The 16,473-nt window shown below is 36.9% G+C and overlaps 3 protein-coding genes across 4 annotated transcripts in view; 1 reads left to right on the top strand and 2 right to left on the bottom strand.

Moving 5' to 3' along the window:
- Window positions 1-1,555, bottom strand: part of LOC127436882 (N-acetylglucosamine-1-phosphotransferase subunits alpha/beta-like) — a 29,543-nt gene extending 27,988 nt beyond the window's left edge. Inside the window, exons 1-3 of the mRNA XM_051691363.1 lie at window positions 1,292-1,555; window positions 883-968; window positions 562-681 (exon numbers count right to left, since the gene is read on the bottom strand). Of these exons, the coding sequence (XP_051547323.1) occupies window positions 562-681; window positions 883-968; window positions 1,292-1,423 (338 nt within the window). The 5' untranslated portion in view covers window positions 1,424-1,555. The remainder of the gene's footprint in view (window positions 1-561; window positions 682-882; window positions 969-1,291) is intronic.
- A 2,654-nt stretch (window positions 1,556-4,209) lies between these two features.
- Window positions 4,210-9,378, top strand: LOC127436888 (DNA damage-regulated autophagy modulator protein 1-like). Its single transcript, XM_051691377.1, has 7 exons — window positions 4,210-4,712; window positions 5,405-5,472; window positions 6,102-6,244; window positions 6,389-6,566; window positions 7,890-7,948; window positions 8,093-8,185; window positions 8,329-9,378. Exons 1-7 carry the CDS (start codon window positions 4,546-4,548, stop codon window positions 8,371-8,373), a joined length of 753 nt encoding a protein of 250 aa, XP_051547337.1. The 5' UTR covers window positions 4,210-4,545; the 3' UTR covers window positions 8,374-9,378.
- A 28-nt stretch (window positions 9,379-9,406) lies between these two features.
- On the bottom strand, window positions 9,407-14,728 carry LOC127436891 (WASH complex subunit 3-like). Of its 2 annotated transcripts, XM_051691381.1 has the most exons (7): window positions 14,551-14,728; window positions 14,330-14,428; window positions 11,514-11,579; window positions 11,282-11,401; window positions 10,848-10,964; window positions 10,666-10,730; window positions 9,407-10,572 (listed from the first exon to the last, which is right to left on the bottom strand). In XM_051691381.1, exons 1-7 carry the CDS (start codon window positions 14,599-14,601, stop codon window positions 10,479-10,481), a joined length of 612 nt encoding a protein of 203 aa, XP_051547341.1. In that variant the 5' UTR covers window positions 14,602-14,728; the 3' UTR covers window positions 9,407-10,478. The 2 variants fall into 2 exon arrangements, with proteins under 2 accessions (XP_051547341.1, XP_051547342.1); XM_051691382.1 differs by lacking the exon at window positions 11,282-11,401.
- Window positions 14,729-16,473: the final 1,745 nt, after the last annotated feature.

Here is a 16,473-nt window from a genome sequence, read left to right as displayed (position 1 = left end):
GCAGAAGAAAGAAAGTCATGCACATCTGGGATGGCATTTTCGTTTTAGGGTGAACTATCCCTTTAATGTTTATAAACCTTTTTATTTATGATGTCCACTATACTGGACAGTCCTTTAAACTTATTCATGATGTGATGTCACTATTAAACCACTGTGGGTGATTACCTTTGACCATTATGCATCATTTTCTTTTTGTCTTTTTTATTTGTCAATTTAATTTTTATTTATTTTATGACAACTTAAATTCAAAATTCCTGATGAAATTGGTGATGCACCAAGTACCTCTGGAATATCTAATACAGTATTTTTAAATAGTGGACAGATCTCGAAAAAGAGATTGGGAATGATTATATACTTGTTTTGAAGCAAAAATAAACTTTTTTCCTTTATGATCGAATACATTTAGGAATCCAATGGTTAAAAAAACACAATGTCACATTTAGACTCCCTCGTATGTGGAGCGTTGCTAATCATGTCTGTAATTGTAACTCTCCCATGGAGATAAATAAAGGTTTTTCTCTGCTGTCTGTGTGTGTGTGTTTAGTGGGAGGGGTGATGTACCTCAGTGCCTTCTGTTCCTCTTCCAACTGCTGTCTCATGGCATGGAGAGCCTTCAGCAGGTTTGTGTCTGTCCCATTTACCCAAGTGTAAACCACATCAATGGGCATCGGCAGACAAAGCCTGAAATGGTACAAGTATATGAAGCAAAAAAGGCCTGGGAATCTAGCAGCATACAACCATATGTAGATTTTTATTTTCCAATCATGCATTTTTTAAAGGTCAACAGCAGTTGACTGATAAATCTGTCAATATTTGGCCATTTTGAGATTAGGTGCATCGGCAACTGTGCCAATCCCACAATTTCTTTTACGTGCTACCCACCTGGTCTGAAATGACTTTCCTGCAACATTGTCTCTGTAGGAATCAAATAACACATGGTACTGACCTCGACTCAACTCTACCACGACCTGCAAAGAGACCCAAGAACAATACCCAAACAGTCATCAAAAGACCTTTGCAACAAACACAACACCATATGCACCAGGGTATCACAAAGACTTTACTAAAGACCTTTGACTCATTACACATTTTATGCATGCACCATAATGACAGTTTAAGTTTAATTTCAAACCACTATGTAATAGGTCACATTGCACAGCTTTTGATCAGTAATCAGTGATTGACACAGAGTATGCACAGATAACAGAGTGCATTCATGGTCAAAATGTGAATCTAATGAAGTTAGTCAACTTTTGATGAGTGAATCAGACACCCCACGTATTGTACATACCTCTCCAAACTGAAAGGCAGACACGATCATAAGAACAAGTCCTCCAAAGCACAGGTAAAGTCCATAGCGATGAGACAAACAGGTGTATGTCTGTCGCTGCACCAGTTTTAGCAGTGAATTAATGATCACCATGACGCTCCCCGGACATCAACATCTCCTCCATAAACACTTAACGAGGACACGTTTCCAGCGGTGCATTAAAAATAGCTTCATTCCAGGACGTGATTCACTACAACACACTGTCACATGATCGCATGATCAGCATTCAAACATTGTAGTTCCTCATTGCATGACAGACTCGCTGCTGCTCTCTAGTGAATAGGAGGACGGGCACTCACTCACAGTGGTGGGTTTTAAAGAGACAGTTCACCCAAAAATGAAAATTCTCATGATTTACTCACGCTCACGCCATCCCAGATGTGTATGAATATCTTTTTTCTGCAGAACACAAACTAAGATTTTTAGAAGAATATCTCAGCTCTGTTGGTCCTCACAATGCAAGTGAATGGTGACCAAAATTCATAAAGTTCAAAAAGCACATAAAGGCAGCATAAAAGTAATCCATAAGACTCTAGTGGTAAAATCCATATCTTCAGAAGCGATATTATAGCTGTGGGTGAGAAACAGATCAACATTTAAGTCCTTTTTTTTTTTTTTTTACCATCAATCTCCATCTTTGACCAGCCCCAACCAGTAGGTGGCTAAATGTAACAGTCACACACCAGAATGTGGAAGAGAAAATGTAGATATTCAGTAAAAAAGGACTTATGAATTCCTTTTATAATGCATTTATGTCCCTATTGGACCTTCAAAGTTCTGGTTACTTTTGACTGGTATTGTGAGAGCTGAGATGTTCTTCTAAAAAAATATTCTTCAAAAAATCTTTGTTTGTGTTCTGCAGAAGAAAGCCATACACATCTGGGATGGAATGAGGGCGAGTAAATTATATGAGAATTTTCATTGCTGGGTGAACTATTCCTTTAAAATAGTAAATGATTATTATTTTTAACTATTTTTTAACTATTTGAAGTTTCAATCATTTAAATTATAATGTAAAAAATATTAAAATTTAGTCGACATAAAATTATTTATTATTTTTGTTATTATTAATATTTATATAATTGTTTTTTTTGTGTGTGTGTGTGTCTAATAGAGTTTCCCACACACTTATTCAACGTCTGGGTTACGGAAGTATTTTCCCCGTTAATTTCTTCCATAAACTTTTCATAAAATCCTTCATAAAAGAGTTGTAAGCCATGAACCAAACCAACCAGTTCCGGGGTGAATCACAACGTTACGAAATTTGTTTTGAGGCAAAAATAAATTAATTAATTTGAAAAAAATGGAAATTCGGATAAAAAGACAAAGGCACAAGGCTATGTACTTCCCGTCTTTCATGAGGGCAGAAGCTACAATCCCATGAAGCACTGCGAATGATGCCATTGAATAAAAAACGACAGATGTATATATAAAACTATTGATTTTAGGCTGTTGATTATAGGTATAGAAACAATATATTTTAAGTTTTTGTAAAATAAACGAGGTAATCACATTCAGACCAAATGCACGATTGTGAGTGTGATGTTGCTCATATGCTTTTTTTTTTTTTTTTTTTTTTGGTGGGGCACTTGTATGTTCAGGGGGGCAATGTTGATCATTTTGCCATTAGGCAGGGCAGGGGCATCAAAAGTTTTGGGAAGGCAAGGTTCAGTTAGTCCAGGCCATGAATCCAGTGTTTTTACTCGCACCAGCATATGTTTTTAGCAGATACTGTGTTGTTAAGCATGTTATATAACTATTTATCTATATCTATCAATATATCTGTATATACTGCTCTGGAAAAAATTAAGAGACCACCAGAGCTGTATTAGATTATATTAGATATATTTAGCATATTAAAAAGAATCGCGATGACTGTCTTAGCTCAGCGAGTATTGACACTGACTACCACCCCTGGAGTCACAAGTTCGAATCCAGGGTGTGCTGAGTGACTCCAGCCAGGTCTCCTAAGCAACCAAATTGGCCCGGTTGCTAGGGAGGGTAGAGTCACATGGGGTAACCTCCTCGTGGTCGTGATTAGGGGTTCTCACTCTCAGTGGGGCGCGTGGTAAGTTGTGCGTGGATCACGGAGAGTAGCATGTGCCTCCACATGCTGTGAGTCTCCACGGTGTCATGCACAACGAGCCATGTGATAAGATGCATGGATTGACTGTCTCAGATGTGGAGGCAACTGAGACTTGTCCTCCGCCACCCGGATTGAGGTGAGTAACCGCGCCACCACGAGGACCTACTAAGTAGTGGGAATTGGGCATTCCAAATTGGGAGAAAAGGGAATAATAATAATAAAATAATAATAATAATAATAATAATATATATATATATATATATATATATATATATATATATATATATATATATATATATAAAGGTGCACTCAGTCATTTTTATGCATGTTGTCTTTGACTTACACTGACACCTAGTGGTGTGGATGCTGCATCGTTCAAATGCAACAGTGTTCAGTTACCAATGCCATTGTAGAAATTCACTATTCACGGTCAGCCATGGTTAATTTAATCCATGCAGTTCCTAGGATTAAGTGAGTAGTATCAAATGCTTTTCAAATGCATTCAGTTTATTAGAAGTGCCGCATATCTGCTAAAGTCTCTGGTAGTATTTGACTGATCATTTGATCATAACATGGCAGCCCCGATGAGGGGACCCTCTCCATGTAGATTTAAACAGCTTTTATAAGGTTACTTATCCGACTGGAGTCTTAATCTTATGTGAGTGGCTGTGGTTTTAAAAAAATATTTTTCAAAATTATAATTCATTTCTTCAAGAGTAAAACTTTTTTAATGAGGAAAAAGTTGCTGCGTGCCCCTTTAAATAATAAAAAAATATTGCCCGTCAAAGTTCCTCTGTATTAAAATACAATACAACGAGTCTCTGTATTTTTCATCACAACAAAGTGGTTTAATAAGAAAGAAAGAAAGAAACAAAGAAAGACAGACAGAAAGAAAGATCCGTACTGTTAACATGTGCTGGAGGTACAGTAAGTAGGTTATTAATCAATGGGTAAAACTATGAGGAAGAGAAACATACATTCACTGTGGACACGTGACAATAGCGATACAGTTATAAATGTCAGGATTATTTGGTATAGGAAGATCCTCGTGGAAGTCGCCCGTTTCTACACACAGCACCTTAATAACGTCTCATCACTGCGATTAAGTTTTGTCCTTTTGTCTCCGTGAATGGTGACGCACCGATTACATTCACCCTCAGGAAAGATGGTTTGGTTTATGGAAGGAATGTGCTTATTACCTACTTTCCTGGTCATTTGGTCATCGAGCACGTTCATAGTTTCTTATATTATCGCACTGTTACGACGAGATGTTGATGTTATCCTTCCTTATATAAGGTATGTTATTATTTTTTTAATCTCTGTAACTTCACACATCATGCATTCACAAATCTTACCCAACCGAAAGACCAGAAATTGTTTATAAAGTTCTAACACTGACAGCAAGACAGTGTTTTGTGCATATTTATTTATATTTATATGGCTGTTGATTGTAAAAATGTGATGTGGAATAAGTTTGTGTAGAGTTCGTTTAGTTTCGTTTTCCATTGAGAGGTTGAGAGTGTTGGCTTGCGTTCATAAATGGGTTACAGTAGTGTTCATTGCAGGGCAAGTAGGACAAACAACCACCAGATGCCCTGAAAGAAGGTGACCTTTAGTAAATATCCACTGACCACTCACAATTTAACCTGTCTCAACTTGCTGTAGATAAAGCAGCCCTTCTGGGAGGAGAACAGGTGTACTTGACAAAGACTCCTGTTAAACAGAGGAGCTCTCATTAGAATGCATACATCATTAAGCACCTACTGTATTAGGCCAATTAAACTGTAAATCATTTCAAAGTCCCATGTACACCTTACATAAGTGATGAGACCTTGGCAGCACTCAAATGGCACAAACTGAACTTTTGTGTGCATGCAAATTATTTTGAAGACTAAAGTTTTGCCATTTTAAATCTTTAAATGTTCAATTTTTAAACGAAAACAAATTCGAACTTGAATTCTGAAAATCTGTTTTTATGTTTTTATCAGTGATACAGGGGCCACTCCTCCTGAGAGCTGTGTGTTTGGATTCATGTCTACAATCACTGCCTTTACAGGTGGGACTCATACTGAATAAACTCCCCAAATCCCCAAACTCCTTACTGTTATCTGATGTCACAACCCTTTCGGAAATTTCACAATTTCAAATCATCTGAACGCTGCTTGGTATTGGCATGTGAGCGGACAGCTCTGATCATGTCTCGAGTGGACTTTTATTAAGTCACTTTGGAATCTCTCAGCTTATAGTCTCACTTCTCTTTCTGTTAAAAACAAAAACAGATCTTTTTTTTTTTCTCATCTGTGACATACAGCTGGAGTTCTGTGTGTTACAATCCAGAATCACAGGCAGTGCAGAATTTTACACAAAACCTCAGACACCAACTGAAGAAATGAAACCAAATATCAAATCTCTGGTTACCTTTACAAGAAAGAAGTGAGCTTCATTTATTCTGGACATTTACATTTTTCATAATTAAATAATTGTCCATGCATTAGCAGGATGATCAGTGCAACAATACCTTGGCTTTTACCTTGCTTTTTTGTCTACATATACAGTATACAATTGTCCAAGCAATGGCAGATGAGGGAAGTGTTCAGGAAACCTCTTTGAAAGCAATGATTTGCATTCGTTTGGTGCTGTGCAAACATAACACACTTTTAAGTCTATAAATGTATTGTTTTATAGCCTTTGCCACCATGTATGCTGAATATAAGTTTGTCAAGCGATTACATGAGAGAACAGGTAGCGTGTCCCCTCATTTGAACAAGGCTTCTTTTGGTGTTGGCGTCATCTCATGTGTCGGCATGTGTTTTGTGGCTACATTTCAGGTATGTCTAGTTAATGCCTTGCATGTGTATAATGCTTAAAGAGGAATTTAAGAAGCTCGTGTGTTTCTTGTTAAACTAGAACTCTTTGTGAACTTCTCATGTTGAACAGATCAATTCCATTGTGACTGTGTTGCTGTGTTCTAGGAGACAACAGTGATGGCAGTCCATGACTTTGGGGCTGCAATGTTCTTTGTCTTTGGGGTCACGTACACTGTCCTTCAGAGTGTGATATCATACCGTTCTCATCCTTATGGATCTTCAAAGTGCATTTGTCATTTCCGCGCATTCCTTTCTGTATTGGCCTTTCTGGCAGTATTTCCCAGTATCCTTTTTAAATACAGTTAAAGGGATAGTTCACCCAAATATTAAAAGTATGCCATCTTTTGCTCATCCCCATGTTGTTCCAAACTAGAGGTTGACCGATAATGGATTTTGCCGATACCAATAACTAAGGTGGTGGGAAAGGCAGATAATCGATTAATCGGCAGATAGTTTTTAAAACTGATTTATAGACCATTTCAAGGACTGTTCGTTGATGACGTCAAGTGATGTTACTGTTCCATGAACATTTCCTGCTGGTCAAAACAGAGACCATTTCCATGAATGGAAAAAATTGGAACGCCCAATGGCAGTCAACGGTCAACAGAAAAAATACAGCCTCATCACTGCTGCCTTTAAATACAGAGTGCGCCTCTCCTCGGGAGACCGGTCTCTACCTGCTGGCGTCTTCGTGTGTCCAGGAACATAGTGGTGAGGTTCCGGTGTGAATTAGATGTGTTGCCGGACCCGCACCCCCGGCACGAGTTAGATGCTATGCCGGGGATTGGAGCATGCGTCGCAGCCGGGCCACTCGAGTGAAGCCGGCTTCACATGCAAATTTTACTGCTTATTTGAAATATGTTCGTTTATCATAATCTTGACCAACCATTTTGGACATTTCAGTCTTTCCCCATTCAAGCAGACAGGAGCTGCACTGCCATGACGCTTGTTTACATAGCTGCCCAAACTGCCCAAGAGCTTTCCAAAAACATCCGCCGAGTGGACTGACTTACCTTGAAAAAGAGACTTTGTTGAAAGGATCCGGAAATACGTTTGGACCTAATTCATTTGTTTTTGTTTACATGCTTGAAATGGTCTACAGAATGTCAAAAACAATTCTTATTCTTTCCTTATATGATGGGCACAGACAACGAGTCCTAAATAAATAAAATCCCAGATGCAGTTTATTGTTCAACCAAAATCCCAAAATTAACCTGAAAAAATGAAGATTTGGTGCATAAAACGGGACTTTTAAGTATAAACAAGCCCAAAATACACTGGGGACTCTTATTTTGAAAAGACTATCGGCATAGGCTCGATTTTTGCAGATAACGATAGTTCTAATAAGCAAATATCGCACCGATTAATCGATAAAACCGATATATCGGTCTACCTCTATTCCAAACCCATTTAAATTTCTTTTTTTTTTTCTTTTCTGTGGAACACAAAATTTAATGGATCTTTTTTTTTTTTTTTTTTTACATAAAAAGAAAGTAAATGTTGACTGAGGCTTCTAGCATCTCCTGAACATTCCTGTTAAAAATAACATTTCCTGTGAACAATCACTTTTATTATAAAGTAGATTTCATTTAACATCTCTTTCCAGCCATTTTCTGTGCAGTTACTGTCGGAACAAGCAAACTTCATTGGAACAGTGGTGATAAGGTAGACAATTTATGTATTTTTATTTTTATTTTAAATTGCCATTAACCAAACATTTAAACACCAAAACCAGAGGACACAACTATAAGAGCAGTGCTGTGGCATGTTTAAACTTGCTTGTCTTTTTTTTTTTTCCTGCTTCTGAAGGATTACACACTTCATATTGTAAGTGCTGCGTGCGAATGGATCACTACCTTCAGTTTCGTTTTCTTCTTCTTAACGTACATCCAAGAGTTCCAGGTGTGTACATCAAACGTAATTTTTTTTTTTTTTTTTGGTGTCATTGTTTTTTCATTTATTTCTTATCACAATTACATTGATTATGCTGAAATTAGTATTAGTGCAACGTCTCACATGAATCTTTCTTTTACTTCTTCCTGCAGCAATTCACTCTGAGAGTGACCGTTAATTTAATGGAGTATTCATGACCAACATCATACTGTGTTAAAGAATGAATTATGTTCTACTGATTTGGTGCATTTTTTAACAGAATTATATTTTTATACAACTTATTACCTTTTCAAACTTTGAAAGGTCTGACAGTGTACCTTGTAATCATTTGTGGTGTATATTTTTGAAGTTTGTACTTTAATCAGTCTATTTTTAGAGATTAATTCATGGTTTTGTAAAGAGGCGTAAAACGTGAACTTGAAATGTAATATACTGTACTCTGACCATTTAAGGGCAAGAAATTTAGAAAGCTGCTTGATAATTATTTTAATTTTATAAAAGCATTTAATAATCGATCAAGACAAAAAAATAATATTGAGGAAATTTAAAATGTGCCTCACATATATGTTTGCATTTATTGCTGTACTACAGTGTAAACCAATCTGCACAGTTTTTTTTATCATGTTCTGTTGATGATTTTTGTTTTGTCCTGTAATTATTCCAAAAATGTAGTGAAGCTGAGAGTGAACCACGGGTGTGTTTTACCCTCCCACTTTATTCAGTGCAATCTGAATGTATGTCAGTTGCTTTCAGTGTGCTCTGATTTTGTAATTGTGAAATAAAAGCACATGATGATGATGATGTCAAATTTGAACAGTGTAATAGACACAAGTGAGAGGACTGGTGATTGCTTTCATTGATTGGAACTGTGGTGTATGTTTAAAGGACATTTTTCGGGTTCAACACAAGTTAAAGGTGCACTCAGTAACTTTTTGTTCGTTTCATCTTGGACTTACAGTGACACCTAGTGGTGTGGATGCAGCATCATTCAAAATCAAAAGTTTTCAGTTACAGATACCATTATAGAAATTCAATATTCACAATCAGCCATGATTAATTCAATTCAAGAGTGAAAGTGTCCAATAACAAGACTGTTACTGAGATTAAGCGAGTGGTATTCAGCTGGTCATGTGATTCTAAAATGGCAGCCTCCATGAGGGCGCCCCTGCCCCATGTATAATAAAACAGCTTTTATAAGGTTACTGAAATGACTGGAGTCTTCATCTCATGTGAGTTGTCATGATTTTATACATATGTTTCAAAATTACAATTCATTTCTTTAGGAATAAAACTTTTAATGGGGAAAAAATGACTGAATGCACCTTTTTGAACAGCATTTGTTGCATAATTATTATATATAATATTTAAACTTGTCTGTCCTTTTCTTTGAAGAAAAGAAAAAAATGGAGGTTACAGTGAGGCACTTACAATGGAAGTGAATGGGGCTGATTTTTGGGGGGTTAAAAAGGAAGAAATGTGAAGAATATAATTTTATATAAGCACTTACATTACGCCATCATGGCAACGAAGTTGTAAAATTGGCTTTGTTTACACAGAAAAGGTTAGTAAGCAATTTTATCACACTAAAATAATTTTAACACACATGTTGTTTACATTTTATGGCTGTACTTTTGAAACAGTGAGTATTTTAACATTTACAGATTGGCCCCATTCACTTCCATTGGAAGTGCCTCACTGTAACCCAGAGTTTTTCTTTATTTTTAGTCAAATAATTTGTACACATTTTTTTTGTCACTACAAAAATGTGCTCCGATTGCAATGCAAGATTAATTCACAAAACTCATTCAATCCGATATGAACATTGAACACTGAATTACAGTTTTCATATCAACTTCCAAACAGTGTCAAAGCTGCTTGTGCCTATTTAATAAAATACAGTCACTGGTATCATTTATTGTTATTAGATGTACATTTTTGGCATGTAACATACAGGAAAAGATTCACTTGAATAAGAGTAGCACTTAAGTAAATTTAAATGGACTAATTATAAAATAATCACAAATCAATCTCACCCAGTGAGCAGCTGCTTTCAGAAGCCACCACTATCCGGGGCGGCATGTCTGGTATGTTCTCTCCGAGATGTAACACAAACATGGTACCCTCACTAGAGTGTCACGGCATTATCTAACCCAAATACACACACTCTGTCTAATGATGGCAGCTTGTCTGTCCCATGTAAGGAATTTTAAGTGCATTTACCCTGCTTTGAGATGAGCAATGTACATGACGGCCTGTCCAGGTCTGTCCAATACAAAGTTTGTTAGCCTGGGGGAGGGACCAATCAGTCGCTGAAGGATGATTCACTGCCTGAGCTGTCATCGTCTTGCTCATCCGCCCCTTTTTTGACACCATCTGGAACAGGTGCATCAGGGGTACTAGAGAAGAATATACAAAAAGAAAATAACTATATGAGCTACAACACAAATTGCAGTAGTCCCACAAATCATGCAAATGCTGAAAACACTTACTCGAGCAAACTGGGGTCCAAACCCTCCAATACCATCTTATTTTTAATAGCCATGACTGGAACACCCTGTGTAACAAAGCAAAATATTACATTTTCTAGTCCATTTTCACATGGCATTAGACATAAGCACCATGTGAACAGGTCTCGTCTTTAGAAGAATAATAACAGGAGAAACACACATACCACTTGCACCATTTTCAGATATCTGGCATATCGCGGGTCTTTGGCTACAGTCATCACATTTTCCACCAGGGCCTCTGCTTTCAGCTCCAGAGGGACCCTCTGTACTTCCCGAGTTGCCTGAAATTAAAAAGGTTGATTTTATGTCAAATAATAATCTGCATTGTTAAAGACTGAGAGTTAATAACTTTTATATCAGTATGTGTAATCAATTTAAATTGTATCATTGTTTTGCACGCAACTCTCCTTTCTGCAGTCAAATATTGCTGAATAATGACCACTAAACTGTTCCAGGCAAATAATTTCCTACACGACAAGTAAATCGATTAATTTAAACTAAAATAAATATTTAATGACTGTTTTTTTACAGTCAGGGTTTATTTTACGATGATGCTGACTATAAATGATCCCTGTACATATTTTAATAAAGCTGTTACTTCTAGAAAGGGAGCCGTGGAGACTGTGCCATGACTGCCATCCACCGTGGGACCATTAGTTTCTGCAGATGGTCTTACTCCATCCACTGTCACTTCTTCCAAACCCGGGATAGAGGTCAACTGCAAGTTCATATACCAATTTTTTATGTGATCAACTGAAATAATCTAAAATTAGTGTGAGTTCATGAGGTAATGCTGGTATGGAGTTCCTTGAGAAAGTAAAGTAAGTTACCTTTGCTTCCAAAATGCTGAGTGTGGTCTCAATTTGCTGGATTCGTAGCGATATTGAAGCCAGTTTCTGTAAAAACAGACTCCATCATGTCATTAGTATTGAATTGTATTTATTTTTGACAGACTAGCAATATTACTATATGAAATGAAAAATTACTATGTTAAATTAGAAAAGCAATAAGATTTTTTATATATATATATATATATACACACTGGTGGCCAAAGATTTGGAATAATGTACAGATTTTGCTCTTATAGAAAGAAATTGGTACTTTTATTCACCAAAGTGGCATTCAACTGATCACAATGTATAGTCAGGACTAGTGCCCGACCGATATATCGGTCGGCCGATATTATTGGCCAATATTAACCTTTCACCGATATATCGATATCGCCGTATATGTTTACCGATATGCGCAGATATAAAAACGTTTTTTCAGAACATATAATGCAGAAAACAATGCTTTAGAATTGGTGTCATTACGTAGTTTGTCCAGCAGAGTGCGCTCCGACTCCACTGTTTACAGAGCTGACTCTGAGCTGACGGTGTCTCTGCAGACAGGGCGGAGTTAAGCGGTGCGGAGTTGAGAGGTGTCTTCTCAGTAAACTGCTAACTAGTTTGTGAACTACATACTGGAAAGTTAATAAACAATGACCCCATCATTTTCCCTTTTCAATATAACTAATATAACGTTAACCCTGTCCCTGACAACCATGTCACTCATGTCTGTTTGCTGTTAGCCAGCTATAGTTTGTCAGTGCAGTCAGTTATGTAGCAGATTGAAAGGTAAACATCAGAGCATCTTTTTGCAGCTCAGTAGACAACAGTGCGGTGGAGGATTGTGTCTGTTGAGTGTTGATTTCACGCTACGCTGTTACCTAGTTGGTGAGACGAAATGCTGGTCCATCTTTTACTTTCTGTGACAACGAGATTATAGCTAACTATCTAACCACGTAGCAACTTTCATTGCTTGTCAGCTGAGTGGAAGAGAATGTGTAAACATGTATTCACCAAACTGTTTTGTTCAGAATTCACAGTTTGGTACCCCCTTCAACCGAACAATTCCAGTCGTTGCATTTATAAAATGTAATATTTAAAAGTCTGGTTTTCCACCGTTGAAAGTTTCCCCTGAACTTGTATAGCAGAATACGGCGTAACACCGCTGCCGCTGTTTTTCTATTGTCTCGGCAGGTGTAAATGCTTCTTGTTTTACAACCTGCCAATAATTGACTGGCAGTATTAAAATAGTCAGCATTTGACTGATACTAAACAGTACTGATGTTTATTTAGCTATTTATTTTATTTTAATTTATTCTTTATTTTCTCAGTGTTAATTTCTAAAATTTGTTGACAATGTATTATAATAATAATGTAAAATATTCTTTGATAAAAATATTTGTTTAAGAAAGCAGCCTTCTGAGTACCTTTGCATAGTCATATCGGTTCAAAATCTGTGCACAACCCTCATAGAAAAGGTCTGTTTTTATTCCAGTTCAAAAATTAACTATATCCGCCACCATATCGGTAATCGGTCTCAAAACTCCCATATCGGTTGGGCTCTAGTCAGGACATTAATAATGTGAAAAATTACTATTACAGTTTTGAAAAATAATGTTCAGAACTTCTTAAACTACTTCAAAATGTTCTCATCAAAAAATCCTCCATGTGCGGCAATGACAGCTTTGCAGATCCTTGTCATTCTAGCTGTCAGTTTGTCCAGATACTCAGGTGACATTTCACCCCACACTTCCTGTAGCACTTGCCATAGATGTGACTGTCTTGTCTGGCACTTCTCACGCACCTTACAGTCTAGCTGATCCCACAAAAGCTCAATGGGGTTAAGATCCATAACACTCTTTTCCAATTATCTGTTGTCTAATGTCTGTGTTTCTTTGCCCACTCTAACATTTTCTTTTTGTTTTTCTGTTTCAAAAGTGGATTTTTCTTTACAATTCTTCCCATAAGGCCTGCACCCCTGAGTCTTCTCTTTACTGTTATACATGAAACTGGTGTTGAGCGGGTAGAATTCAATGAAGCTGTCAGCTGAGGACATGTGAGGCGTCTATTTCTCAAACTAGAGACTCTGATGTATTTATCCTCTTGTTTAGTTGTACATCTCTTTCTGTCCTTGTTACAGCCAGTTATCCTTTGTCTTTGAAGACTGTAGTGTACACCTTTGTATGAAATCTTCAGTTTTTTGGCAATTTCAAGCATTGTACAGTCTTTATTCCTCAAAACAATGATTGACTGACGAGTTTCTAGAGAAAGCTGTTTCTTTTTTTTTTTTTTTTTTTGCCATTTTTGACCTTATATTGACCTTAAGACATGTCTGTCTATTGCATACTGTGGCAACTCAAAAACAAACACAAAGACAATGTTAACCTTCATTTAATGAACCAAATAGCTTTCAGCTGTGTTTGATATAATGGCAAGTGATTTTCTAGTACCAAATTAGCAATTTAGCATGATTACTCAAGGATAAGGTGTTGCAGTGATGGCTGCTGGAAATGGGGCCTGTCTAGATTTGATCAAAAATTACTTTTTTAAAATAGTGATGGTACTGTTTTTTACATCAGTAATGTCCTGACTATACTTTGTGATCAGTTGAATGCCACTTTGGTGAATTAAAGTACCAATTTCCTTCTGAAACAGCAAAATCTGTACATTATTCCAAACTTTTGGCCGGCAGTGTATATATTGTATTTGTACAGCATCTTGTTCCAGGAAATGTCTTCTGTGGTAAAGAGGGAAATATGGCCTGGAATTCGCGGGGAACGCGTTCTGATCAGGAATGATGTGATGACATATGAGCATACCTCCTCACAGACAGTTGAAAACCGGTTCAAGAATCTGACCGTGTGAACGATGAACTGGTTGAGGAAAGCCACGATTCGGCGCTGTTGAATGGCTGGAACCTTAAAACGTAAGCATTATAATTTTTTTTAACTATTAAATATAATTTGTTTAATGCGTATCTGTGAAACTCAGAGGGAATCAATCATGTGAGCTGCAGCTGATGTTGCGACATCAAACTCACCTTTGTAAGATCTATTCCAGATCCCACTATGGGTAACCCGTCCTCGTCCATGTCAACCACACTGCTGTGTTTAAATTTCCTCAGACACGGAGATTTGTTTACGCTTTAACCGTATTATATGAATCGGCGCTGTGCAACAAATGCATCGCTGTGAATGTGAAAATAACTCCTCACGTGACTTCAGTGCAAAACATAATTAAAGTCCTTATCCGGTGAGATACCAAAAAAAAAAAAAAAAGAAAGAAAAATAAATCTCACATCGTTCACTCACCATCATGCCATCCCAGATGTGTCTGACTTTAAGAAAACTAATGAAGATTTTTTGAAGTGAAAATTCGTGGATACAGTGAGACATTTACAATAAAAGTGAATGGGGCCAATGTTTGGAGGATTCAAAGGCAGAAATGTAAAGCTTATACATTTTTATAAAAACACAATTATTTTCTTAAAACTTGTGTATTATTTTAGCTGTAAAATTGCTTAAATTCGTCTTTTTTTTTTTTTTTTTTTTTACAGCAGTTTTAGGCATTACATTGTCATGGCAACAAAGTTGTACAATTATAAATAACTTTACACAGAAAATGTTAGCAAGTGATTTTATCACACTAAAATCATGTTAACACGCATAATGTTTACATCTTGTAGCTATACTTTTCAAACAGTATTTTAATGTTTACATATTGGCCCCATTCACTACCATTAAGTGCCTCACTGTAACCCAGATTTGTTTTGTTTATTTTTTTTAAGGGACACGCTGAAATTATTTGTGTGGTACTCAACATTGTGCCACAAATGCAGTTCATTGAGCATAACTTGTATTGAACCCGGAATAGTACTTATATATATATATATATAAACTTATGACACACGTTTATTTCTCTTCTCTTCCTTTTTAAACATTTAAATAATATGCATTTTATTATATACAAAACCACATATTCAAAATACCATGTAACTAGACTAGCTGCAGTAGATTCATAGTCTTCATAAGCAGTCTAAGCATATGATTTCTACGGTAATCCTTTGGTTTAAGAGAGTACAGATGCTCTAAATGCAAACATCTGGAAACGTTAGCTTAGATTTTAGCAACAAAGCAGAATAACCTGCCCATTCCTACCATAGAACAACAACAAAAAAAGAACATCCATATCAGCAGAGCACTCACACCACACTGTACAGGTGCATCTCAATAAATTAGAATGTCGTGGAAAAGTTCATTTATTTCAGTAATTCAACTCAAATTGTGAAACTCGTGTATTAAATAAATTCAGTGCACACAGACTGAAGTAGTTTAAGTCTTTGGTTCTTTTAATTGTGATGATTTTGGCTCACATTTAACAAAAACCCACCAATTCACTATCTCAAAAAATTAGAATATGGTGACATGCCAATCAGCTAATCAACTCAAAACACCTGCAAAGGTTTCCTGAGCCTTCAAAACGGTCTCTCAGTTTGGTTCACTAGGCTACACAATCATGGGGAAGACTGCTGATCTGACAGTTGTCCAGAAGACAATCATTGACACCCTTCACAAGGAGGGTAAGCCACAAACATTCATTGCCAAAGAAGCTGGCTGTTCACAGAGTGCTGTATCCAAGCATGTTAACAGAAAGTTGAGTGGAAGAAAAAGATGCACAACCAACCGAGAGAACCGCAGCCTTATGAGGATTGTCAAGCAAAATCGATTCAAGAATTTGGGTGAACTTCACAAGGAATGGACTGAGGCTGGGGTCAAGGCATCAAGAGACACCACACACAGACGTGTCAAGAAATTTGGCTACAGTTGTCGTATTCCTCTTGTTAAGCCACTCCTGAACCACAGACAACGTCAGAGGCATCTTACCTGGGCTAAGGAGAAGAAGAACTGGACTGTTGCCCAGTGGTCCAAAGTCCTCTTTTCAGATGAGAGCAAGTTTTGTATTT

This window comes from Myxocyprinus asiaticus, chromosome 47, assembly GCF_019703515.2.
Source record: "Myxocyprinus asiaticus isolate MX2 ecotype Aquarium Trade chromosome 47, UBuf_Myxa_2, whole genome shotgun sequence".
Classification (NCBI taxonomy): domain Eukaryota; kingdom Metazoa; phylum Chordata; class Actinopteri; order Cypriniformes; family Catostomidae; genus Myxocyprinus; species Myxocyprinus asiaticus.
This window is presented reverse-complemented; position numbering and strand designations above follow the sequence as displayed.